This window comes from Podarcis filfolensis (assembly GCF_964270895.1).
Source record: "Podarcis filfolensis genome assembly, chromosome: 10".
In the NCBI taxonomy this organism is placed as follows: domain Eukaryota; kingdom Metazoa; phylum Chordata; class Lepidosauria; order Squamata; family Lacertidae; genus Podarcis; species Podarcis filfolensis.
In genome coordinates this window covers 55,716,566-55,741,293 of record NC_139612.1, presented here as the reverse complement: position 1 = coordinate 55,741,293, position 24,728 = coordinate 55,716,566, and the positions used below count along the sequence as shown (strand labels likewise).

Here is a 24,728-nt window from a genome sequence, read left to right as displayed (position 1 = left end):
TTTTCTTCCAGGCCTTTGGCTAAGTAAACAATCTATGGCCTTTTAAACTGGGGGGGGGGGCAGTTATTGTTTTTGTTTGGTACTATGTTATGTATTTTTGTGTTTTTATATTGTAAGCTATCCTGTGAGCCTTGCATGAAGAGTGGTATATAAATGTAATAAATAATAATAGTAATACTCTGACTTTTAAAACTTACGATAATGTGTTTTCAGGATCCATCCTGTGGCTGCAATTTATCTTAACTGCTTTTAATGTTGAATTTTAAATTGTTGTAACCCACCTGGCACCTGCTGGTAACAGATGATGATGCTGATGATAATCGGCATAGCAAGAGTGCACAGAGACTTGGTGATATATTAATCATTTCCCCCCTTTTTTATTTTCAGTCCTGATGTAGCTCTTCCAGAAGAACAGCCACATTCCAGCTCTCAGTGTGCTCCCATCAGCTGTCTACCTAAGCCTCCTCCTTAAGCCTAATCTTCATATGCAACCTAAGAGTCGGGGGGCAGGGAAGCCCCCACAAAGAAACTGAGTCGGGGTTCTCACAGCAAAGGTACAGTTTGCGCCGAAGGAACCATTAGGCATTGCTGCCTTTTTGCTGCATTGATGAGTCCGGACACATATCTATGGTCTTAAAACAACTGAGGATGTATGGAAGAGCACAAAGTACAGTGCCCGAACTGTTCAAGAAGATCATTTAAGGTTCCTCTGGTTACATCCAGATAATCACGGCTACAGTTTGGATGTCAAAATATGTTTGTCCCAGACATTTGGCTTGTACTGCTAATATGCTGGGAAGTTAAAACTACTGAAACAAAACAAAGAAAATGTGTTACAAAACCTGATTTTGACAGTTGAGCCACAGCCACAACTCTAGTTTTTCTTTAATGTGGATTAAAGGGTGTTAAATATCTTTGTTTTCATTTTATCATATTTGCACCATGAGTTTATTAGAAATACAGTCCATGCCGTGTGAATGTTTTTCTTCTGGTTTTTTTTTTTTTTTTAAGTGACGCAGAAATAGTTTACCTAGGGAATGATTCCCCCCAGTTAGGGTTTTTGTTTTGTAACTGAGGATTGTTCACGTGGCCAAAGTGTGTGGCCTGGTGTTCTCTTTTTCTTAATTGCACAAAAAATGTTGAAAGTGTGTTGAATTGGAATGTGAACTTTGGGGGCATTGCAGAAAAAGCTGGATGTGCCTAAATCCCGTTGAAATAAATAGGCACACGGTGAAGCACTTGAAAACCACCAACATCAGCAGAATTCAGGCACGTCTAACTTTTCCTGTATTGTGCCCATTGACTTGTACTTTTCTGCTGCACTGGTATTGTTTACGCACTTATTTTATAACTAATATGATATTAGCTGCTGGTTGTTGTTTTAATATTTCACTAGGATCTGATTAAGCCGAAAATGGGTTTTAGTGAACAGTGCATTTAATAATTGTTTCCCTGTGGTTAACTTTTGCGTTTTGGGGAGGTGCTTGTTTTGTTTTAGGGACTTCCCTCCCTCCTTTTTTGCATTTCAGATAAGCTGATGACTTGGTGCTGCTCATTTTTCTGTTTGGTATCTGGACAAAAGAAAAAAAGAAAAATGGAAATGAACTTGAAGTAAACATGCTGTGTTATATTATAACTGAAATGTTCAGGATGTTCTTCACTTGCTGCTCCCAAGTTCAGTGTTAACCAGGTTAAAGCCTTCCCTTGGCAAAAGAAAAGGAAAAAAGAAGAGGTAACTAAATGTAACAAAAAATAGTACATTTCCAGCTGCACTGGGTGGTGAATTTAGCTGTGCAGGTGGGATTGATGTCTTGGACTGAAGATAATTGTTTTAAATTATTGCTCTAGTGCATTTTTTTTCCTTGCCAAAACCCCCAGCTACTATAAAGATCTATCTCATTGTCAGTTTGATGACAAATACTCAGGTGACACACAGGAAGCAGATTCTGTTCCTGCACTGCACAGCGTTCCCACTCTAAGAATCTCTCCTTTAACAAATGTTTTGAGGAGCAGCGAGTATAGAAGAAAACCAAGAATATTCAGATTTATTTTGCACATTGCCTGGCAGCGAGTCAGACTGCTGACTAGGCTTAGAGTCATCACTTTTATCCGTCTGTTGCATTCCCCAGATACAATTCTACCCATCCGTGCTAATTAGCAGAATTCTTGCTCTCAAACAGGTAGCCTTAATACATTTTAAATAAGGCCTGGGCAGATTCACGTCTCTTTGTCTTTCCTACTTGTGCAGTGTTCATATGATCCACAAGGCCGAAATGTGAAGATGTCCTGAACCATGCGGCAGCCTTGACATAAATCAAAGGCAGCTGGGATAATTTGGCCTAAGCCATCTGAATTTGAGAGAAAGAAAATGATACATTTATTACCAAAAAGAAAAATAAAGGGAGGACTTTAAGCCAAGGATAGTCTAGATGGCCAATCATTGTGCCTAACAATCATTACAAAACCAGTAACCAAGGTGCTAAAAAACAGAATAGTCCTAAACAGCAATTCCTGTTATAGAATCACAACAGAACAGCTGAGCTTTTGTAATGGATTAGAGATTCAGAGTCAGAGGTAAAAAGTAATTTAGCAGTGGAATCTACAAGCCACTTGAAAGCAACATATTTTGATCCTTAAGGGCAAATATGTGGTACTGTGGGGACTTGATTAAATAGAAATACATTGGCTTTAAATGGCTTGTGACTGATAGTCAAACTCGTGTGTAAGTCTGCTGTTAGAAACCTAACAGTGCTTTGTACTCGTTTATCCTTTTTGTTTCCATGTTCCTTATCTTGTGAGATGTTTAACATTTTAATGCTGTATCTTATCCTCATATTCTTATGTAACAAGTGAATGTCTTCAATTCTTTCATGTAAACAGCATCTAGGGCTGCCACCTCTAGCTTTAGATGGGGTTCTTTCATCAAATAAAATTTAAAAACCTAGTAAGTGGGGTGAAGGGAAACAAGGAGCCTTGTGACAACTTAAGAGACCCAACACATTTATTTTGGTGAAAGCTTACACCAAATGTTGCACCACAATGAACGTGCTTGCCTTTAAGGTTCTATGCGACTTTCTGTTGTTTTGCTGCAACATGGACTTAACACAGCTAACCTTCTTAAAGCTATTGCACAGGGGTCTGTGATTAAACTAAGTACCTACTACTATGTACCTACTAGTCTACTGACACGGGAATCCCGTTGAGGGGTAGAGGTGGCAACCTTGTTGGCATAATTTTGGCAAACACTGAAATGAGCCCTTACGTGGAGTTTGTTTTGTTTTTAAATTGGGTATGGTCTACTCTAAATTATGCATGATGATTTCAGACAGAAAGAGAGAGCTAAGCACATGCTTAAATCTCATTCACTGAAATCGATATGCCTTAAAAATGCTTAAAATTGGTTGGAACATGCTCTTTATATCTAATTTATTTTATTAAGGATATGTTTCAGCTAGGCCAATGTACCCCTCAGAATACTGGGGCTTGTTCAGATATGAAAACATGAGCATTGCTGTTTAAGCAGCACTACTGCAACTGCCTCTTATTCTTACCAAACATCTTTTAGAACTACAAAGATATTCTTATTAAAATTATTCCAATGAAGTACATTAATGGCTGCAATCCTATGCATACTTAACAGGAAATAAACCCTACTGAACAAAGAGAGACTTGAAAGTAAAAAATGCATAGGACTGCACTGTTAAGCTTCTGCCCTAAGCACATTTGCTCTGACCTAAGTTCCACTGAACTCCAGGGAACATACTTCCAAGTAATTGTGTTGAGAATTTCAGTTTTTCTTTCTAATATATATTGCAGTTGGGGGTAGGCAGGTTATTCTTTTGAAATGTTTATTTCCAGAGCATTCAAAGTACTGAAAATTATAATTTCGGGTTGTATCAAATAATTATATTTGGAGAGTTTTAGGGAAATAATTAAAAATTGAATGCAAAGAATAGAGCTCCAATGCAGAGATGGTCATGAGTACCCCGCAAAGCGATGAGGTTACACGTTCCTATCTATATCAGAAGATGAGAATGCACTTGTTCACCCACACTGTGCAGATGCAAATGAGAGGTGGGGGATTTGCACCCACCTCCATACACGTACCCTGTTTTATCTGGACATGAAAATATCCAGTGCTGACCTTCATTCATGGAAGGCAAATATATAGACCTGCACTTTCTTCTCTGTGTGCAGTGCAGGTTAGTATGCACCACACGTTTCTGGATGTAGGAAGGCTGCTGCATTATGCCTGCAGTAATGGCTGGGTCATAATTATGTCAAGATTAATTACTAGAAACTCAAGATCTGAGTGCACAAATGGTAGAATACCTACCAATAGTTCTCAGAAGGCCCCCTCAAAGCTATATATAACCCAAAGGGTAAGGTTTAGTCACGAGAACCTACAAGTCTATGAGTGGAGTGGTTTCAAAACAAGTCAACACTTTGCTAACAAAACTTGCTTACCTGTATATTACTGGTATTAGTAACATTGGACCTTAAACTTAACTATGGCAGAGGAGTGGGACAAAAAATAACTATTGAGTAATCCTGTACTACTGAAGCCAGAAAGGGTTCAACCTGATATCTAATTCAACGAGATTAAAAATGATCCCTTTCTTGGTTGGTTCTTTTCATCTGGTGACTGTTTGACTTTAAATTATGTTATTTCCTTTGTTTATAAAGGTGTTCTTTATTTCAAAATTCCAGGTACTGAGGTACGTTAGAATCCAGGTACATTAGAAGCACAGCCATTTCCTTATTTATTTCTTGCTTTAAAAATAGCCTTTTTTCTTCCTTCAAGGTTTCTTTCAGTTGTTCATTTCTGCACCTAAAAGGGACATACAGCATTCAGATTTTTTATTCCATATATTTAATTTTTTTGGTTCATATTCTGCATAAAAGAAAAAAAAGAAAAGCAATTAATTGCATTCAGCCTTAAGGCAGAAATGCATCTAAATATGCAATATATTTAAAAGCTTGCATGATGTGATTTCATGTACCCTTTCCCATAACCCTGATGATGAAGCTGAATAATTCTTATTTCATGAGATAGTCTTTCCCGCTTACTGCATATTGGAAATGCACGTCCAATATAACTTTCATCAAGAGACGCACGGCTTAAATCCTCATTGCATTTTAATCTCTCTCCTGCAGAGCTCTTGATAATCCCCTCTATTAAATCTGAAGGTAACAAAGTGATAAATTGACAAGACACAAAGGAAAAAATATGTTGCTGCGAGTGGAGATAATTTGCTGTCAGACTCTGGAGGGATGGGGGCCTTGTGTTTCAATTAGTGTCTTGATATGAAGGTACATGTGCTGCTCATTATTATTATTATTATGCACTGATTGTTTTGATTTTTTGCAGCATAAACAGATTTTGTTTTTATTGCAACTTTGACTTTATTATTATATCTGTTTTGGAGATTTGTCAGAAGTGTTTGGTACAAATGTTAGGTGAACAATCTTGCTAACCAGCTCTGGAGGGTGGGGGGTGGGGAGAGAAAGAAGAGTAATCTAGCTTTGAAAACTTACTATTTCTTCAGGGGTATGGCTTTGTGCACCATATCTTTGAATAGACCTAAGTACACCTCACTAGTTATAGACCTAGTGCTTCAAACCCTGTGGTTTGACTGTTAAAGGGTTGATTAAATCAATCCTTTATAAGTAAAGAGAGAGAACCTTAAAATCCTGATGTTTTGTGATTTTGTAATCTATGAATGTTCCCCTTTGCATGAATATCCTTATCTAATTAACCACACGAAAGGACATACTGTGTTATAATGTATTCCAAATGGTTTTAAATAATGGTGCAGTTTGCATTAAAATACAATTTGTATACTGCTGTAAAAGTCGGCTGTTCCTAAACTAAATTGAAATTCTGTTGTAAAGCCTTTTTGAGGTTGAATGAAGTATTTCTAGATGGTGGAGGATACAGATAGATGTGCTAATTGACTTAAAGGATAAATGTCAGAAACTTTTATTGTGTTGCAATTCTGATTTTAAGACAAGAATATTGACCAATTCTGGATTCCATAACAACTTGTTTTGAAGGCTTTGAATTATTGCCATGTCAAACTCTCTCCCATCCCAGTCTTGATACTGTAGACAATCCTAGATACATTGCTTCGTGAGGGAATCATGTGCTTGTACATGTGTGGTATTATCATGCGGGTTGAACGGTTGGGAAAATAAGACGCTCCAGAACTGAAGAAACTAAATTAGAAGCTAATATACTGATTCTTATATAATTATGTTCCGATTAAAATTATGGTGTAATGCATAACTATCCCAGTAAATAAACTGGCCATTTTTTGTTCCTTGAACTTTGTGCTGCATCTGTATTTTTTAGTATGTCACTGTGTGTTGCTGTGGTCTGTGTGTGCCCACACCTCCGATTCTCTGAAGAAAGGAAGGAAACAGGACTCTGTAAAATCATCAGATGGCAGAATTATCCAGGATATCAAATTTTGCATCACCCTGGTGAGAGAGCAGCAAACCTTTTTAGATTTCTCTCTTGTGTGACAGTTATTAAAGTTTCAGGCAATAAAACCACACAGCACACTGAATTATTGTATGCATCTTAGAATGCCTGGTTTTTTTAAAAAAAGTATTGATTTGGTGCCTGAAATTTGTAAAGTAGGCAAAAGGCACGCCTCTTTATTGGTGGTGCCAGGACACTACCAGTGAAAAAGCACTTGGAAGGCTTTTGGAAGAGGACCTTGACATAAGTCCACAGGGAAGAGGCACTCCTTCTGACATCTGGATCCCAAGCCATTTAGATATTTTAAGGTAAGTACCAGCACCTTGAAATCGCTCTGGAAATGAATACATAGCGAATTTTGTGTGTAATATGAATAAACCTGGCTGTTGTAGTTGAATTGTGGCAGATAAATTCTTCAATAATTGGAGTTTCTAAGTTGTATTCAAGGGCAGCCTCACGTACAGTGCCTGACAGTAATCCAGCTGGGAGGTTACTGGAGCATAGATCCATCCCCTTGAGATAACTTAAGCATCTTAAAGGACAACCCCCCTGGTCTGAAAATAGGCACTCCTACTCTGTTCCATAGCTGCCTGCACCCATGGACTGGTGATGTGCAGTGGAAAACCTTCAGCTCTTCAGGCTCAGGAGAAGGTGCCCTGAGGGTTTGGCCCTATAGGCCAGGGATCAGCAAGGTTTATCTTGCTTGGGCCAGATTGGTCCCATGAAGATCTCTCCGTGGGCCAGATTGTGTGTGTGCCCGCAATTTTCGGCATCTGCGCATGCACAGACGTGATTTTTGGCACCGCGGAAGCGAGTCCCTGCACCACGCCGGTTTATCGCCGCACGCAATGCAGCTTGTGGGCCACGACCTCTGTGGGCCGCTTCTGGCCCATGGGCCTTAGGTTGCTGACCCCTGCTATAGGCCCTGGTGATATGGGAAGTTTATCTGGGGTCTTCTGTCTAACAGCCTCAGGTGCAATGGTATCCCTATATTCAGATTCAGGGCATGGAGCTGGCTGCTGAATATAGGGATACCAACAGGTGCCCCTGCAGCCTCCAACTCAGTGCCCCACTCACTGCTAGATTCAGGGGTCACAATAATTCCTGTGATGGGGATCAGAGCTATGCATGCCACTGGCCTGTCATGCAGTCTCAGGTGCACTGGGAAACACTATCATGCTGCCAGTGTTCAAGTAAAATCCAGTCAGCTTCTGTACTTTAAATTGAAGATGGGGAGTAAGATCTTGTCCTTTGCCTCAGGAAGCAAGGGCTGCCTGTTCAAAACATTTTCAAAAAGCAAATAATCAAAATTCAGCATCAAGGTAACTAAAATTGTGTATAATGCTCCCCTCCACGTACAACAATCTGACTTGTGAAATATGTATAAATTATGCATATTAAGTACTTTCCTTAAATTGCAGTCCTGCTCTGCTAGGCACAGGAGATCTAAGCAGCAGCAGAACGCTGAAACATAACCCTCTGGAAATCCTGCTTAGTCACCATTCTGGCTTCTGAAATGTCACCTGTCAGAGTGCAGAGGCTAGGGCATGCTCTCTGAAGAGCTACCAACCCTAGGATGGTGAAATCAGTAAGAACAGTTCTCTTCATTGCTTAGATCACTTTGAGGAAGCCTGGCCCAGTCTTTATAACAGGGGTGAGGGAGTGTCACCTGACATGCTGTGGTCCTCTGTTGGTTATCTACTGTGCCTGACTTCTCTGTAGCTTCCTCACTTTGGGCAGGGACAGGTGGTGTTGCACACACTTATAACCTGTGCTTCACGTCCTGCTGTGCCCCCGACACCAGCACTCAAAGCGCTGTCTTCTAGCCAATTTTGCAACAGAGACCTAGGCAGGACGGTCACAGCTTTGCAAATAATTTTGAATTGTTTTGGAACTAGATACTTGCTTATATCCCAGTTGGCCATTGTGAGACCAGGAGGCTGGACTAGAGGGGCCCGAAAAATAGAAACCACCTATTATTTATTTCACATTTCTAACCAGCCCTTCATACCCAAAGGGGGAGCCAAGGGCAGTCACAAGAATAGAATAAGCAATTAAAAACAGCAGAAGAGACCTGCTGGGTCAGACCAAAGGCCCATCTAGCCCAGCATCTTGTTCTCACAGTGGCCAAATAGATGCCTGCAGGGAGAACTTGAGCATAGCTGTCAACTTTCAGATTTGAAAATAAGGGATCAGCAGCCTCACCTGTCCCGCAGACAGTCTACGGGATATCTAACAATCCGGGATAGCAGCGGGAAACGGCGCTGGAATAAGGGAATTTCCCGCCAAAAAAGGGAAGGTTGACAGCTATGAACTTGAGTGCAACAGCAACTGTCCCCACCTGCAGTTCTCAGCAACTCTTATTCAGAGGCATATTTGCCTAGACAGTGGAGGAATAGGTACTGCAGACAGCAGTAAAAACAGCAGTGTAAGGACCAAAAACCTGAAGAAGAAGAAGAAGAAACAGAAGATTGGAAACAGCTTCATTATTTCCACCATTTCCTTGGACTAAAAAGTGGGCCGAAATGGGAACGAAAGGACAGAGAAGCACGGTGCAATGTCTGGCTGTTAATCAGAAGGTAAGCTGGTCGGCTGTGGGCCGGAGTCCTGCGCTGCAGTGGGTTAGACTAGATGCCCCTTAGGCATCTATATTCTCGATTCTATGATATCAAGTGGAAAGCATCATATTAAGTAGGCGCCCCCGTCCTAGGCACTCGCGGGAGTCAATCCAACGGAGCTCAGCCGGGATTTACCGCAGAGTAAACCGAGTCGAGCTGCAACAACCCTGACATAAGAGCCCGCTTAAAAAAGGTCGCGTGAAATCCGCCCGCGGCCGACAGGCTCTCCGGGGCTGCAACTCGAGCAGAACTTTCGTAACAGCAGCGCGCGGCTGCCCCGCCTGAGGAGGAAGGGCGGGCTCTCCTCCCCTGTCTCACCTGGCAGGTGAAGGAGCTCAGAGCCGAGAGTGCGCGCGCCTGAGGCGGAGGCAAGGCAACGCCGGCCAGGCGCGCGCTTTTGGCGCCCGGCCAGATTTGAGCGGGAATTTCGAGGCGGCCGCAAATCTCCGCGCGCCTCTCTTTCCTCCTCGCGGGCGGCGTCTGGCGCTCGGGCAGAGTTGCGACACCAGGCGGGGCAAAGAGGCAGGCGGTGGTTTTCTCCGCCTCCCTATCTCCCGACGCCCCTTCCCGCTTTGCAAAGCGCCCCACAGAGCAGCCGGAGGAGCAAGTGGCAGCCGCCGCCGACCTCCCTCAGCCGAACCTGTAGGGGGCGTGGGAAATGGCCGTGGCCATTCCTGTCAGGGGCTGAGGAAGGGCGGCTCTCTGCCCGCTGCCTGGCGTCTGGTCTCCCTCTGCCCCCTTTCCTCACTTGCGCAGCCGGCGGCGAGAGGGGAAGATGGAGGGACCCGAGAGCATGGGCTTCAGGCGGGTGGCCATCCGGAGGAAATCCAGCCCCAGCCTCAGCAGCAGCGCCTTGGTCTTCTCCCAGGCCGCCGCCGCCGCCGCTTCGCCTCTTTCCCACCCGGAGAGGAGGAGAGACGTTGCCAGGGAAGCGGCGCCAACAGCAGGTACAACTCCGGCTTCACCTTTGGGCTCTGAGCCGGACCTCCCTTCCCTTCCCTCTCCTTTCCTTCCTGCGGTTTGTTGGCTGTCCTGGCGTGGCCCGTTCCGCCCAGCAGCTTCGGGTCTAAGGTCGCGCCGAGGGAAAAGTAAAGTGCAGCAGGAGTTGGAAAGGCGTACTCTGCAAAACTGCAGCTGGGCTGTCTCCCCACACACACACACCGGGAGAGACCCTGCGGCCAAACTTCCAGAAGTTGCTGCAGCAAAATCGACGGTAGTATTGTACTATTGCAAATATACATGCACTCATAGATCAACATAAAGTTTAGACTTCAATATGTTGTAAGGTGTGGTGTCCCTGGCCAGAGGCAGAAATGCTTCTGAATAATAGTCGTTGGAAACTGCAGGAGGGAATAGATCTCTCTTGCAGGCTTCCCACAGGCATCTGGTCGGCCACTGTGAGAACAGGATGCTGGAGTAGACCAGCATTGGCCTGATCCAGCAGGCTCTTGCTATATATATTTTTTTGAAGGACCAGCTGCATTTTACTGCAGAATCCCTTGCCGATACAGTGTTCCCAAACACACTCTCTCTCTTTGTATAAACTTGGCTGAATTCTTAAGTAAACTTGTTTACGATCGTGTTCTGTGTCCTCCCCACTTTAGGTATGGAAAAAGAGGAGGGAGCTGCACGTTTTGTTTTTGTCTGATATTGGTGCCATTGCATGTTTGGGATGAAGTTTTGTGCAAGTATACTTTTAAAATTCTCGCCCTAAAGTTAAGGTGGTTTTAAGTCTCCCCCACTGAAAGATGAAAGAAGTCTCTTATGCCAATTGCAAGTTTTTAATTTAAAGTGCTTACTTTTTCTAACTCGTGTGGAACACTTTTTTCTATCAAAATAGTGTGAAAATGTGTTATTGTCTACAAGATTCAATTTTGCATTCTTAGTCCTATGCATGTAAACTTTAAAGTTCTGCTTTCTTTCCTGTTAAGGAAGACTTATTTGAAATAAAAATTCCCCATCTCTCTCACACTTGAGCAAACCTGCTTGTTTTCAGTGAGCAAACCATCTAGAACCAACAAAGATCTCAGTGGAAGATACTTTCTGCACTCTAGGTAAATGAACACCATGGATGCAGAGATCCTCTGAACAATCATAGGTTTCTATGCCAGGGTAGCCAACATGATGACCTCCAGATGCTGTGGACTACAATTCCCATCTTCTTCCACCATTGGCCATGCTGGCTGACACTGATGGGAGCTAGAATCCAACAATATTTGGAGGGCCACCGGTGAGCCACGGTCGCTGTACAGTGGTACCTCGGGTTACATATGCTTCAGGTTACATACGCTTCAGGTTACAGACTCCGCTAACCCAGAAATAGTACCTCGGGTTAAGAACTTTGCTTCAGGATGAGAACAGAAATCGTGCTCCAGCGGCGCGGCAGCAGCAGGAGGCCCCATTAGTTAAAGTGGTGCTTCAGGTTAAGAACAGTTACAGGTTAAGAACAGACCTCCAGAACGAATTAAGTACTTAACCCGAGGTACCACTGTACAGTGAAAAGGTATTGCTCTACAGAAAGCTTTCCTTCTGGGGAGGTGCTAATCTTGTAGAGTGCTGGCAAAAGCTTTGGTGAACAGCTGCTGGAAGTGGTTTTTGTGTATGCGTGTTAAAGGAAGAAGCACTGTGCCCATTAAGGATAAGATACTTGCTGAGTAGCTTCTTTTTATCTACTTGTGAAAGGTAAACTAGACTTTTAAAAAAATCACTCAATTTAACTGCATGACATCAGTTCCATGTTGGATGAAAATAAACAAAATGGGCATGAGTGCAAATATTTGTCTCATGTAAGGCGTTTGGAAATATGTCAACTATTTAGGTTATTGCTAGGGGGCAGAGAATTTTCACGAAAGCAGCAGAGTGCTGGATAGCTTAGAGCGTGGGGAACTATTCTGTTTGTGTATTTCCTGTTTAAACAGATGGTAATGCTGATTTATAGATTTTTATTTACAGCATCCTATTTGTGGGTTGCTGCTTTGTTTTTGCCTAGTAAAGAGCTGTAAAAATGGGAATGGCAAATATGTATATATTGAGAGAAAGGGAGCATAATACATACATCTGTAACACAAAGAATCCCCGCAATGGGGTGAGCTCCCGTTGCTCTGTCCCAGCTCTTGCCAACCTACCAATTTGAAAGCATACTGGTGCAAATAGAAAAATAGGTACTGCTCGGACTGAAAAGTGAGATGAGCGCCACACCCCATAGTCGCCTTTGACTGGACTTAACCATCCAGGGGTCCTTTACCAACTTTACCAACACAAAGAAAGTTGCTCAAGTTTGAGAGAAACATTGAATTGGGAATGGAGATCACAGTGAACAAAAATCAGAATTGGTTGCACATTGATGGATAAGTGGTCCTGGAAATTCCTATGTCAGGTTAACCTCATGTGAATAGTTGCCATGATGTGTGAGAATCCATAGGTTTCCAGGTAATCTACTTAGCTTTTGGTCAGTGCCCAAACTGGTTCAGAGTTTGAGGTAGAAAGTATATGGATGGAGGCACTTGTGAGCCAGCATGAGTAGCAGCAAAGCCATATCACACTGGCCAGTCCTTTTTGCCTGCCCACTAGTTGCCTAGTACCAAAGCAGGATACAAGGAGAAGGAAGTTCGTTCTGATTTCTCATGGTAAAAAGGTATTGTCTTAAAGAAGTGAGTGCAAATTAGATTAAATGCTCTTTTGTATCATGGGTCGAGGTACATTTGGGATGTATGTAGGGGGATAAGACGAGTTCAGATTATATAAAACTGCATATCTTCAAGACGCTGCTTACCTTCAATGTGATACTTCCACTGTCAGGCCCTCCAGTCAAGACAGCCACATGATGTTTAAATTAATAGTCATTTCAGAAGAAAACCGAACATATTTTCCAAAAGAAAGGAAAAAAATCATCGTTTTCTAAGAAAAACGTAGCCTTTGTGCTTACGGAGAATTCTTCCTCACTTCACAAACATGGGTAACTTCTGGTAATATCTATGAAACTACATGCTTGGTAGTGATTTCCTTATTTGCTGGGGTGCTGAGCAATAGAAAAAGGATTCTATAACCCTAGGGCCCGTGAACATCCAGTGAAGCTGAATGTTGGAAGATTCAGGAAAGGTAAAAGAAAGTACTTCTTCATGTACTGCATAGTTAAATTGGGGAACTTTGATGGCTTTAAAAGAGGACTGGGCAAATTCCTGGAGGAGAGGGGTGGTGATAGTTACTAGCCATGATGGCTGCTCTCTGCTAGGAACTTGCAAGTATTGGAGGTGTGGAACATGAGGAAACATACTGCAAATGCAGTAGGGTAGAGCATTTTGGTTAATCACTACCATTAATGGGCTGCGCACAGAAAACCAGTTTCAAAGTACAAAAGTAGCAATACCAATTCCTGTTATAAACAAAATTGCTAGTAGGACTTTTAAACAATAGGGACCACAGCTCAGTGGAGCAGATTTGCCTGAAATGCTGTTTCCCCTGTCTGCAGTGGATTCTCTCTATTGCCTATAAGCATCAGCTACTGCAGTGATACCCCTCTGCAAAGGGAACCAGAAGACTATCTGTATTCAGTTCAGTGCTTCCTGCAGCATGGGAAAAAGCGGCAAGAAAAGCTGCATTTGTTCTTCATTTGTTGCTGTGTTTATCTAATGTTTCTTATTGTTGTTGCTATCTATTTGTGAAAGCTTTCCGTAGACTAATTTGTTACTTCAGTAATACAGTGTTGAGCTTGTTCATGTTTTATGATATGAAATTGGAAGCTCTAAAGTAAGTACATAAACTGGTGTGAATTAACCTCCCCCTCCATCCCTCTCCACCACTGCAGTGACGAGAATAAATACCTTTGGGCACAAGCTGTCCTGCTGGGAATGATTTGCTACTCACTGCTGTGCTCTTGACTGAAACACATTGATGAGTAATTTTGTTCTTGTATTGGTTAATGCAAAGAATGACTGAGCTGAATGTGGTGTATGTGTAAAATACATTTTCCAAAAGATAGTCCTTGATAAAATTTTATAATAAAAAGCATCATGCAACAGAAAGAAATACATATATTCTATAGTAACATGCAATATATCATAGAATTGTAGAGTTGGAAGGGGACCACGAGGCTCAACCCCCTGCAATGCAGGAATTTTTTGCCCAACATGGGACTTGGACACACAACCCTAGATTAACAGTCTCGAGCTCTGCCAGCTGAGTTAACCCAAGCAGGATAAGTTATAAGAAAAATACTGTATCCTCCTTTGCACAGTTCTTCAGATTGCTGCCTGAAGTGAAACAGAACATTGCAGCATGGAGTTAATATACCGTATTTTTCGCTCGATAACACGCACCTGACCATAACACGCACATAGTTTTTAGAGGAGGAAAACAAGAAAAAAAAATTCTGAATGAAACAGTGGATGTATCATTTTTGTGCTTCATGCTGCGGCCACAGACATGTGATTTGACGGTGAGTTTGAGGTAGCCCAATGCAAAGATCCTGAGGATCCATGTGGATCCATGCTTTGTAACCACGTTTTTGCACCATTGCAGCCCCAGGCAACAGTGGGTGTGTGATTTTTTTGGTGCAGGCTGTAGCCATGGACATGCTATGTGATCTGATGGTGAATTTGGGGTGACTCAATGCAAAGATCCTGAGGATCCATCTGGATCCATGCTTTGTAACCACGTTTTTGCACCATTGCAGCCCCAGGAAACAGTGGGTGCATGATTTTTTTGGTGCAGGCTGTAGCCATGGACATACTATGTGATCTGATGGTGAATTTGGGGTGACCCAATGCAAAGATCCTGAGGATCCATGTGGATCCGTGCTTTGTAACCATGTTTTTGCAGCATTGCAGCCCTGTTTTTGCATCAGATCATTGCTATGTGATCTGATGGTGAATTTGGGGTGACTCAATGCAAAGATCCTGAGGATCCATGTGGATCCGTGATTGGAACCACGTTTTAAGTAGGGAGGGAAGGAAAAACATAGAAGCGACAAGGAGAGGGGTGTGCAGAGAAGCAGCTGGCTAAGAATGCAGGAGAGGGGTTTTACCGGAGGGAGGAAAGGAAGGCAAAAGTCCCCCCCCCCCAAGCCAACCAGCTCTCTCTCTCCCCCCCCCTCCAACCTGCATGTTGCCTTCGAGTCCCAGACGCACGGAGAGGAATCTGTTTTCCACTCTGCTTGCCTGGAGGGGAGGGGTTTTCTCTGCTCTTTGTTCCGTCTGAGCAAACACAGTAAGGAAACAGAAGCGGGTGGGCAGTAAGACCCTGAGGCAGAATGCAGGAAAGCCGCAGCTTCCTCTTTCCTCCCTTCTCCGGACGATTTGATATTTGCCTGATTTTTGCCTTCACTCACGCTTCTCAGCTCCAGGGACCACACATTCGCTCTATAACACGCACAGACATTTCCCCTTACTTTTTAGGAGAAAAAATCTGCGTGTAATAGAGGGAAAAATACGGTATCTTATAAGGAACTTATGCGTTATAAACAACTATGAAAAAGACTCTCTTCAAAGGTTGCAGCTTCTCCATGTTTTCTAGAGTCTATTTCCGCTCATACAGCTAAAAGTTCTAGTTTCTTACTTCCGATTTTGTGTTTTTGGAGAAGTTTTAATTTTCTGCTTTTATAATTTGAGCTATTAACATTTACCCAAACAACTACTAAATTGACAAGTTCATATAATACCTACCAGGAAGAGCTGACCATTCAATAGTCCTATAACATACTGAGTGGTGCTTTTGCACTGGTCAGAAGATCAATCAATCAATCAATCAATCAATCAATCAATGTTGTGGTGTCCAGTAAGCTCTGTAAAAATATTCTGTGGAGCTGGAAGTAAATTACTGTCCAAATAGAGACTGAAAAGTCATTTAAAGCAAATTTCTGTAGATTTGGATTATCACGTTCATAGGATTCTGCCAATGTATATTGTATGGATTTTGGTGTGGGATCATGCACTTAAACATCTCTTTAAATGAACAGGGCTTATGGTTAATATTGGCAGAATTGTGACATATGGCTTGAATCCAGACCTCTTGTAACCTTTGGCTTTAAAGGAATTTGCCTTATTTCAGAAAGGGAGATTGTTGTACAAAAGCATCCTGCATATTTAGATGATCATCTCCATCTTTTTACTATTCACCCAACCACATTGAATTGGATGCATCTTTTTGTTGTTCATAGGGATAAGCATCCTTATTTGGAAGGGACTCCGAGGGTCATCTAGTCCAACTCCCTGCAATGCAGGAATCTCAGATCATATGTGACAGCTAGCCATCCAAACTCTGCTTAGAAACCTCCAAGGAAGGAGAGTCCACCACCTCTTGTGGCAGTCTGTTCCACTGAACATCAATTACTGGCATTTGCAGTTGCAGAAGGAATGGCCATTCCAGAGTTGGTATAGACACCAATACAGTATAATCAAATTGCTTCATGAGTTCCTGCTACCATGATTTTTAGAAAGCAGTGACAAGTATTTGAGAGCTGTGGTCACAACTGTCCAGGAAGGTGTTGACTTCCAGCGACCCATTGCAGCTCCAGCAAGGCAACTGATGACATCAGCTACCATATTACTGATTAAAATCAATTGGCTTCATCCCATTTTGGGGTAGCAGACCACGTAAATTGGCACACATTTCTGCATGGACCAGAAGCCACCAGAATATTGAATGTTACCCAGTTAATGTTCTTTCTAGCAGTGGAGCTTTAAACTCCTCCACTGCTCACCAGTCCTGGGGAAGAAACGCCAAATCTAATGCATGGCCTGTCCATGTATGGGTCCTTTGGTATATTGGGGCAGCCTCTTCAGTTATCTTGGTGACTCTGAAACACTGAGCTGCTGCAACCAGAGGGGCCACAGCATGAATGTTGATCTCCCAGCAGCCTGGTGCTCTACTCCAAATCAGTGGCTTCAGTCTTCTTGGTAAGGGTGCATTCTAGGCAGTGGGATAGGTATATTTGTCAGAATTGTCAACTTTCAGTGACAAGTGTGTGATTCTCATTCCTCTGTGCCTTGCAAAACATGCTGAGGTCTTCTGACAGGAATGAACTGTGTCTCCACTGAACAAATGCAAAGCATTGATGCCCAGCAGCTAGGCAAGCTCACCTCTCATTCAGAAGCTTTTTCCTGGCATTGCAGAAACAGGCCTCTGTCAGTACTGAGAACAATGGAACAGTGACTCACTAGATTTGTTAGTGCTCCCAGCAGCTCCTTTATATTCAGTGCAGTGCATTCCTGGTTTATCTGTCCTTAGCTGCCTGGAGAGGCAGAGCTGTGAACATCCTGACCAGTTATAGATCTGGATCCTGCATCTATCTGAGATGGAAATCTGTCTCTGAGCTACACCAGTTCATGCTTCAGATGGAAATTTGCATAAGTGAATGCTTCTCTACACACAAGTTTTTGCATGTACAAAATTAGCATGTTGGGCAGAACTTGGCTCATAGAATCAATAGTAGAGTTGGAAGGGAACACAAGGGTCATCTAGCCCAGCCCCCTGCAATGAAGGAATCTTTTGCCCAGTGTGGGGCTCAAACCCACAACCCTGAGATTAAGAGTCTTATGCTCTACCAGCTGAGCTATTGCAGACTCCTGGGGAGAGACAGCACACTGCTTGGAGTTTTTCCATGTTGTGGGCAGTTTTTCTTTTAAGTTGTGAACCATGGCAAATCGCTTTTGAGGTTGTTGCTGCTTTTACAATCAGTTGGAATCTGAATTTTATTAACGAAATAAACACAGTACCTGCTGCAGCAGGGGTTCTAGTGTGCATTTAATCAGGGTAAAGTGCCCTCCCTCTCCAGTTTCCCCCTCCTTTCTTTTTTAAGGATGGAAAAGTACAGCAAAGATGGGTAGGTTGTGGGGGGTTTGTTTTGGTAACTGCGCTTCAGGGGCTTTGTCTGTTGCTCCAAGAATTATGGCAAGAGTTTCATAACAATTAACGACACAGGGCAATTTCAATTAGTATAGGTTGGGAAATTGCCCAGTATTTTTGCATATGTTAGGAATGTTGCTCCATTAAACTTGGTGGATGGTGCACCAATGGTAGTGGAGGTTGATAAAGCTAGTCCTTGAGCATGAGTTTTTTTGGGGGGGCGGGTTGCAGCTTTTTGGTTTAAGAAATTTGCTATTCCTATATGTAGATGCTAGTTGGAACCTGTGTGGTGTAGACCTTGTTCCAGTCATGTTCTCTCAGCCTGGTGTGTGTGTGTGTGGTGTTGGAAATGGGGAAACCATGCCCTTCAGAGAAGGGTGGTTGATAACATTGTTTTATTTCATTTTAAAGATAAGTTGAGAGGGTGAGATGGGGATTCCAGGAAGGCGGAAAAGCATGAGAGTATAGTGAGAAGTTACATGCCACAAGTAAAAAGGGGAAAGCTGGGACTAAGAGAGAGAGGGATACACCAAAGAGGCATTTAAAAGAACTGTTTCAGGCTTTGTGGTCTGGTGCTACAAACAGCACAAAGGCTGAGAGAAATAGAGCATTAAGTGGATTACGGTTGGAAGCAAGTAGAGAAAAGGGCACAGAAATAAAACTGTCAAACAAGAGCAATGGAAAAGGCAAGAAAGGTTGAGCGGAGATTGGAAATCTTACCACTCCAATGGAACAAAGAACTAAATGTTGCTGTAATTGGCTGCTAAGCTGTATGAAACCATCCGCTGTTCTGGTATTCTAAATTTACTGTTGTTTTTTTGTACCTGAACCAACTCATTCCATGAGAGAGAAATACATTCCGGATAGAGTAGAAATATAATATGATGCCCCTTATTGCCAGAAGTATGACAGCACACTTCTAGAAGAGTAAAGGAGGTTTTTCCCCATATTGTTGTGTTGTAGCAGGATCTGGGCAAACAGGTCTTCTGAGAAATCAACACAGCAAAGTGGATTAGACAGGGGAGAAACTATAAACAGTACAAATGTCCAGTCACTTGGTTCCCTTCAATAACATGTGCTAATTATAATCAAGAAAATGTTCAACCCTGCTTCTTGCAGGTGTCATTTTGAGAGAGCCTCACCCAAGTATTTTCTCCTGAATTTAGTACAATTAACCTCAATTATCAAATGAGTCTTGTATGTGTGTAGCACCTTGCTTATGGTTAACGCTTAGCTGGAATGAAATATTCAACGCAGCAATAGAGAAATTAAAATAATAATTTATTTGTCAGACAAATAAATGAGAGACACAGTGGTATATGGTTACCAAAGCTCTGCCCACTCCAGCCCTGATGGCCAGCACTTATATTTCCTCAGCCCAGCCCCCTTGCTCCTCCTTTGGCTGCCTCTGTCCAATCAGCCTGGTTGAAATTCCTATTGGCTGTTTGCTAGAACCAATCATAAAAGATACACCCATTTCCTATTACCTTTTATGGGAGACAAAGAGCTATATTTCCTTCTATCTATAAATGGCAAACAAGTAGCCATATATCTTACATTTGCCTCAACAAGGCACCTTAATTACCAGATCACCTCTTGCCCTTCTTGCCCTATTGCCCTCCAAAACCGATGCTTAATGGTTTTAAATTTTTATCTTAAACAGAGATCAGAGATCTTGGGTTCACATTCTCACACACCATCAATGAAATAAGAATCTAACATAAGAATCTAACATTTCTTACTTTCTAAATCCTTTGCATAATTACATTTAAGCCAATATATTTCATACATAACATATATAGATTTTTAGAAGCAAAGGCCTTTTCAGAGTAAAACTTCTTCAGTTTACACCCCCCTTTCCTTTTTTTTTATAGAATTTTTATTGGTTTTTTAACACTTAATAATAGACAATACAAAACAATACAAAAACAAACAAACATATAAACACATATAATTTCTTCACATTTTTTTCCTAAACCTTCTTTCATCGACTTCCTCATACCTCCCCTTTCTGCATCCCTGTTTTGAAGTTTTCCAGCAAGCCCCAATGTCAACTTATAACACTTTTTTCCCCTTTAAATCCTTTTTCTCATATCCATTTATTTTTCCCCGCAATTCTGTTTTACCTGACCCAAAACATTTTAGCACTCATTAATTTTGCAACAGTTCTTGAGATAAACTTTAAATTTCTTCCAATCTTCTTCCACCGTCTCTCTCCCTTGGTCACGGATTCTGCCAGTCATCTCCGCCAATCCCATGTAGTCAATCACCTTGGTCTGCCATTCTTCCAGTGTGGGTAGTTCTTGTGTCTTCCAGTACTTTGCTAGAAGTACTCTTGCTGCTGTTGTAGCATACATAAAAAACATCCTATCTTTCCTTGATACCAATTGGCCCACCATGCCCAGGAGAAAGGCTTCTGGTTTCTTCACAAATGTGCATTTAAGCACCTTCTTCATTTCATTATAAATCATTTCCCAGAAGACCTTAATCCTTGGGCACGTCCACCAAAGGTGGTAAAAGGTGCCTTCAGTTTCCTTACATTTCCAACATTTATTATTGGGCGTGTGGTAAATTTTTGCAAGCTTGACTGGGGTCATGTACCACCTATAGATCATTTTCATAATGTTTTCTCTTAAGGCATTACATGCCGTAAACTTTATACCGGTGGTCCATAACTGTTCCCAGTCAGCAAACATAATGTCATGACCGATATCTTGTGCCCATTTAATCATAGCTGATTTAACCGTCTCATCCTGTGTATTCCATTTCAACAGCAAGTTATACATTCTTGACAAATTTTTAGTACTGGGTTCCAAAAGCTCTGTTTCTAATTTTGACCTCTCCACCTGGAAGCCAATTTTCTACACCCCCCTTTCCTGGCCAGCTGCTTTTCCCATTAGCTCTTGCCCTTTAACCTGTGGCTCAAGTCTCTAATGGGAGACACATGGTATTATATTTTGTTAAACAATGAATCCTACTATTTACCAACTCTTAATTAGTGCTTTTGCAGCTTGATTGTATTCTGTAGGGTCAGTAACCTAGTAACCTTTGCTCCCAGCCTGTAATTCCCTTTTTACAACTTTGAGAATTTTGGCTCCTGCTATAAATAAATCAGGGGGGCCTTTGTCCAGGAGGATAAACATCTGCCAAAGCCAGCTGGTCTTCTGCCTGGCATAAAAACATCTTTAAGCTCATTTTTAAAATACAGGCCTTGATCAGATGCCTCATGTGTATTGCATGAGAGATAGTAAGATATAATTATGTTAGTATTAACTTTTAAAAATACATATCTTTTAAAAAAACACTATACAGTTTATGCTTGTGGAGTATTTTCGGTTTAGTTGAAGTGAACAAGGTTGTGGCATTCTGTTGTATATAAATCAGGCTTCAAGCTCAATCATGCTTGTATTTCCTTTAGGCTCCATATTAACAGAGATTCATTAGCATTTCTCCGATGAGGATAACCTGTCTAACTTGTCTGAATGCTTAAAAAACCACATAATTATTTATGCTGCAGCATGTGGCATTTTTAAAGGTCTGAAGTAAATGGACCTTGTGATGCAGTACTTTACGGGTTTTGTCAATATGAAGTAACGTGAGAACGATCTTAGCAGATAATTAGATCAAGATTTGACTGATGATATTTGGCTGCCCATCTGTGGGTACAAGTCAAACATTTCAAGAGAAATCCAATAGAAACAATTTATCTTCAGATTTATTGACCTTTGTTATGCCAGAGCATGACTTGTGAAATGGCTAAAGAGTAGTCATTACCTGTTGCAAACACATGCAGAGATTTTGGTAGCAAAAATAACAAAGTTTTGATATGTAAGAAATACATAACTTGGATAGAAAAGCCATATAAAACATTCCTGGAGTTGATCATTCTCACCACTACAACTTCCCTGCAAATGTAGGAACATCTATCATTGGTAGAGCTCCCTTTCCATTTAAGACTGTCCACTTGTGGACACACCACTTGATAAAAGAGGGAATGATTTTAAAAGTGATAGTTCCAAGTAATGGGTAACAGAGAGCTCAGAAGTCCCCCATAGATTCTAAAGTCACTTCCTGCTTTCTCCATCATCAGTCTTTGTTAAACAGCCCTTTGTCAGACTTTTTATTGCTTGTTTGTAATAAATTAAGTTCGTTACACCCCCTCCATCTGCTACGTAATCCAAGTACTATTTAGATTAGTTATCTGAGGAACATGTGATTTGTGTGTTCCGGGTGTGCATTTCCCCTTTGTTGAATGTAACAGTAAAGGGCAGGCAGTTAGCCTTCACCTTGGAGCAAAGGACCAGTATCTGCCTGCTACATGCAGCAAAGAGGTGTGCAAATGAAGAACCTACTTCCACTACAGCTGAGCCTACGAAAGGTATGATTTCCTTAACTTGTGCCACTATGCTAGCATGCACAGCTGTGATTTAAGACTGTGGGGAGTGCTATTTGCCTTTCTAGCTTGATATAAGGCATGGGTAGGCAAACTTAAGGCCCAGGGGCCAGATCCTTCTAAATCCCAGAGACGATCCAGGAATCAGCGTGTTTTTACATGAGTAGAATGTGCCCTTTTATTTAAAATGCATCTCTGGGTTATTTGTGGGGCATAGGAATTCATTCCCCCCCCAAAAAAAATAGTCCGGCCCCCCACAAGGTCTGAGGGACAGTGGACTGGCCCCCTGCTGAAAAAGTTTGCTGACCCCTGATATAAGGAATAGTCTCTGAACTCCTGAGCATTTCAGCAGGCTTATTTTTCATGAGATGGCAGATTCTAGCCCTTGAGACCATGGAGAAGTTTCTGATGGCTGCTGACCTAGATAGCTTTAAAAGAGGACTGGACAAATTAATGAATGAAAGGGCTATTGATGGCTACTAACTATGGAACTATGGAAACGTTATGGAAAAAAATTGTTTTGATATTGCAAAACATTTCTGATCCATATTATGTGTTTGAGTTTGGTGTTTGAATGTTTATTGTCACTGAGCACGGTATTATGGTAGCCTCTAGCCCTGAGTAACTGCAAACAGACGGAGAACAGAAACACACAGTAATAACAAATCCAAGGGTGTTGCAAAGATAAGCAAGGTCAGAGAGAGAGATTAAGAATAGGTCCATACAGTTCACATCCCTGAAAATCACTTTTTTAGTATACAGGTTGTTAGAAATGAAACAGCAGTCTCCCAAAGCATTAATGTATGCTTTTCCTCTTAGGGTTGTATACAGATTTGTTTGAGAGATTACAGATTTCTAGGAATCAAGCAAATTGCTCCAATAGTGTTATACAGATACAACTGACTGCCAAAACAAATTACGGTATGTTCTTCCTGTTAGCCTGTGAAGTGCTACTTTTGTGCTAATGCTAAGAAGCTGCTTTTCCTGGCATCTCTAGTTTCTGAAAGGATAAACTAAATTGGATAGAAATAATGTGCTCTTGTTTACTTTTTAAAAGTTCTGTATTTTCTATATTTATTTTAGAAATTGATGGTGTTAAAACATACTTTCAGCGCACTCTCTGCTTTGGTAGAAGGACAGAACTTCAACTCTGGTCTTCAGGGTTGTTCTGCACACATGTAAGTGGATAATATATTCAGGTTTATGTAAATTTATTCCATGTAGAATGCTCCAACTACTGCACAACTGTGCTCATTTCACATGCTACCAAGGTTATGCTTAAAATTCTACAAGGCAGGCTTAAGCAGTATGTGGACTGAGAACTCCCAGAAGTGCAAACCTTTGACTGTGTCGACCACAGCAAACTATGGCAAGTTCTTAAAGAAATGGGAGTGTCTGATTACCTCATTTGTCTCCTGAGAAATCTCTATGTGGGACAAGAAACTACAGTTAGAACTGGATATGGAACAACTGATGGGTTCAAAATTGGGAAAGGAGTACGACAAGGCTGTATATTGTCTCCCTGCTTATTTAACTTATATGCAGAATTTATCATTTGAAAGGCTAGACTGGATGAATCCCAAGCCGGAATTAAGATTGCTAGAAGAAATATCAACAACCTCAGATATGCAGATGACACAGCCTTGATGGCAGAAAGTGAAGAGGAATTAAAGAACCTTTTAATGAGGGTGAAAGAGGAGAGCGCAAAATATGGTCTGAAGCTCAACATCAAAAAAACTAAGATCATGGCCACTGGTCCCATAACCTCCTGGCAAATAGAAGGGGAAGAAATGAGGCAGTGAGAGATTTTACTTTCTTGGGCTCCATGATCACTGCAAATGGTGACAGCAGTCACAAAATTAAAAGATGCCTGCTTCTTGGGAGAAAAGCAATGACAAACCTAGACAGCATCTTAAAAAGCAGAGACATCACCTTGCTGACAAAGGTCCATATATTTAAAGCTATGGTTTTCCCAGTAGTGATGTATGGAAGTGAGAGCTGGACCATAAAGAAGGCTGATCGCCGAAGAATTGATGCTCTTGAATTATGGTGCTGGAGGAGACTCTTGAGAGTCCCATGGACTGCAAGAAGATCAAACCTATTCATTCTTAAGGAAATCAGTCCTGAGTGCTCACTGGAAGGACAGATCCTGAAGCTGAGGCTCCAATACTTTGGCCACCTCATGAGAAGAGAAGACACTCTGGAAAAGACCCTGATGTTGGGAAAGACTGAGGGCACAAGGAGAAGGGGATGACAGAGGACGAGATGGTTGGACAGTGTTCTCGAAGCTACCAGCATGAGTTTGACCAAACTGTGGGAGGCAGTGGAAGACAGGAGTGCCTGGCGTGCTCTGGTCCATGGGGTCACGAAGAGTTGGACACGACTAAAC

General features: G+C 41.9%; 2 protein-coding genes and 1 long non-coding RNA gene across 20 annotated transcripts in view; 2 read left to right on the top strand and 1 right to left on the bottom strand.

The window, feature by feature from the left end:
* Positions 1–6,329, top strand: part of BICD1 (BICD cargo adaptor 1) — a 141,740-nt gene extending 135,411 nt beyond the window's left edge. For all 16 annotated transcript variants that reach the window (XR_014538673.1, XR_014538674.1, XR_014538675.1 and 13 more), the window contains one exon: positions 388–6,329. Coding sequence is in view for 11 of the 16 variants with exons in the window: in XM_083572286.1 (XP_083428412.1) it covers positions 388–472 (85 nt within the window). In the remaining 5 variants the exon portion in view is untranslated. The remainder of the gene's footprint in view (positions 1–387) is intronic.
* On the bottom strand, positions 6,004–9,531 carry LOC310742826. Its single transcript, XR_014538701.1, has 2 exons — positions 9,424–9,531; positions 6,004–7,761 (listed from the first exon to the last, which is right to left on the bottom strand). It is a non-coding gene; the product is annotated as an uncharacterized lncRNA (long non-coding RNA).
* A 165-nt stretch (positions 9,532–9,696) lies between these two features.
* FGD4 (FYVE, RhoGEF and PH domain containing 4) overlaps positions 9,697–24,728 on the top strand; it is a 106,237-nt gene continuing 91,205 nt past the window's right edge. For 2 of the 3 annotated variants that reach the window (XM_083572322.1, XM_083572315.1), the window contains exon 1: positions 9,697–10,052. Coding sequence is in view for 1 of the 3 variants with exons in the window: in XM_083572315.1 (XP_083428441.1) it covers positions 9,881–10,052 (172 nt within the window). In the remaining 2 variants the exon portion in view is untranslated. Of the gene's footprint in view, positions 10,053–22,225; positions 22,325–24,728 lie in introns of those variants that run through there. The other variant, XM_083572320.1, reaches the window with a different exon arrangement.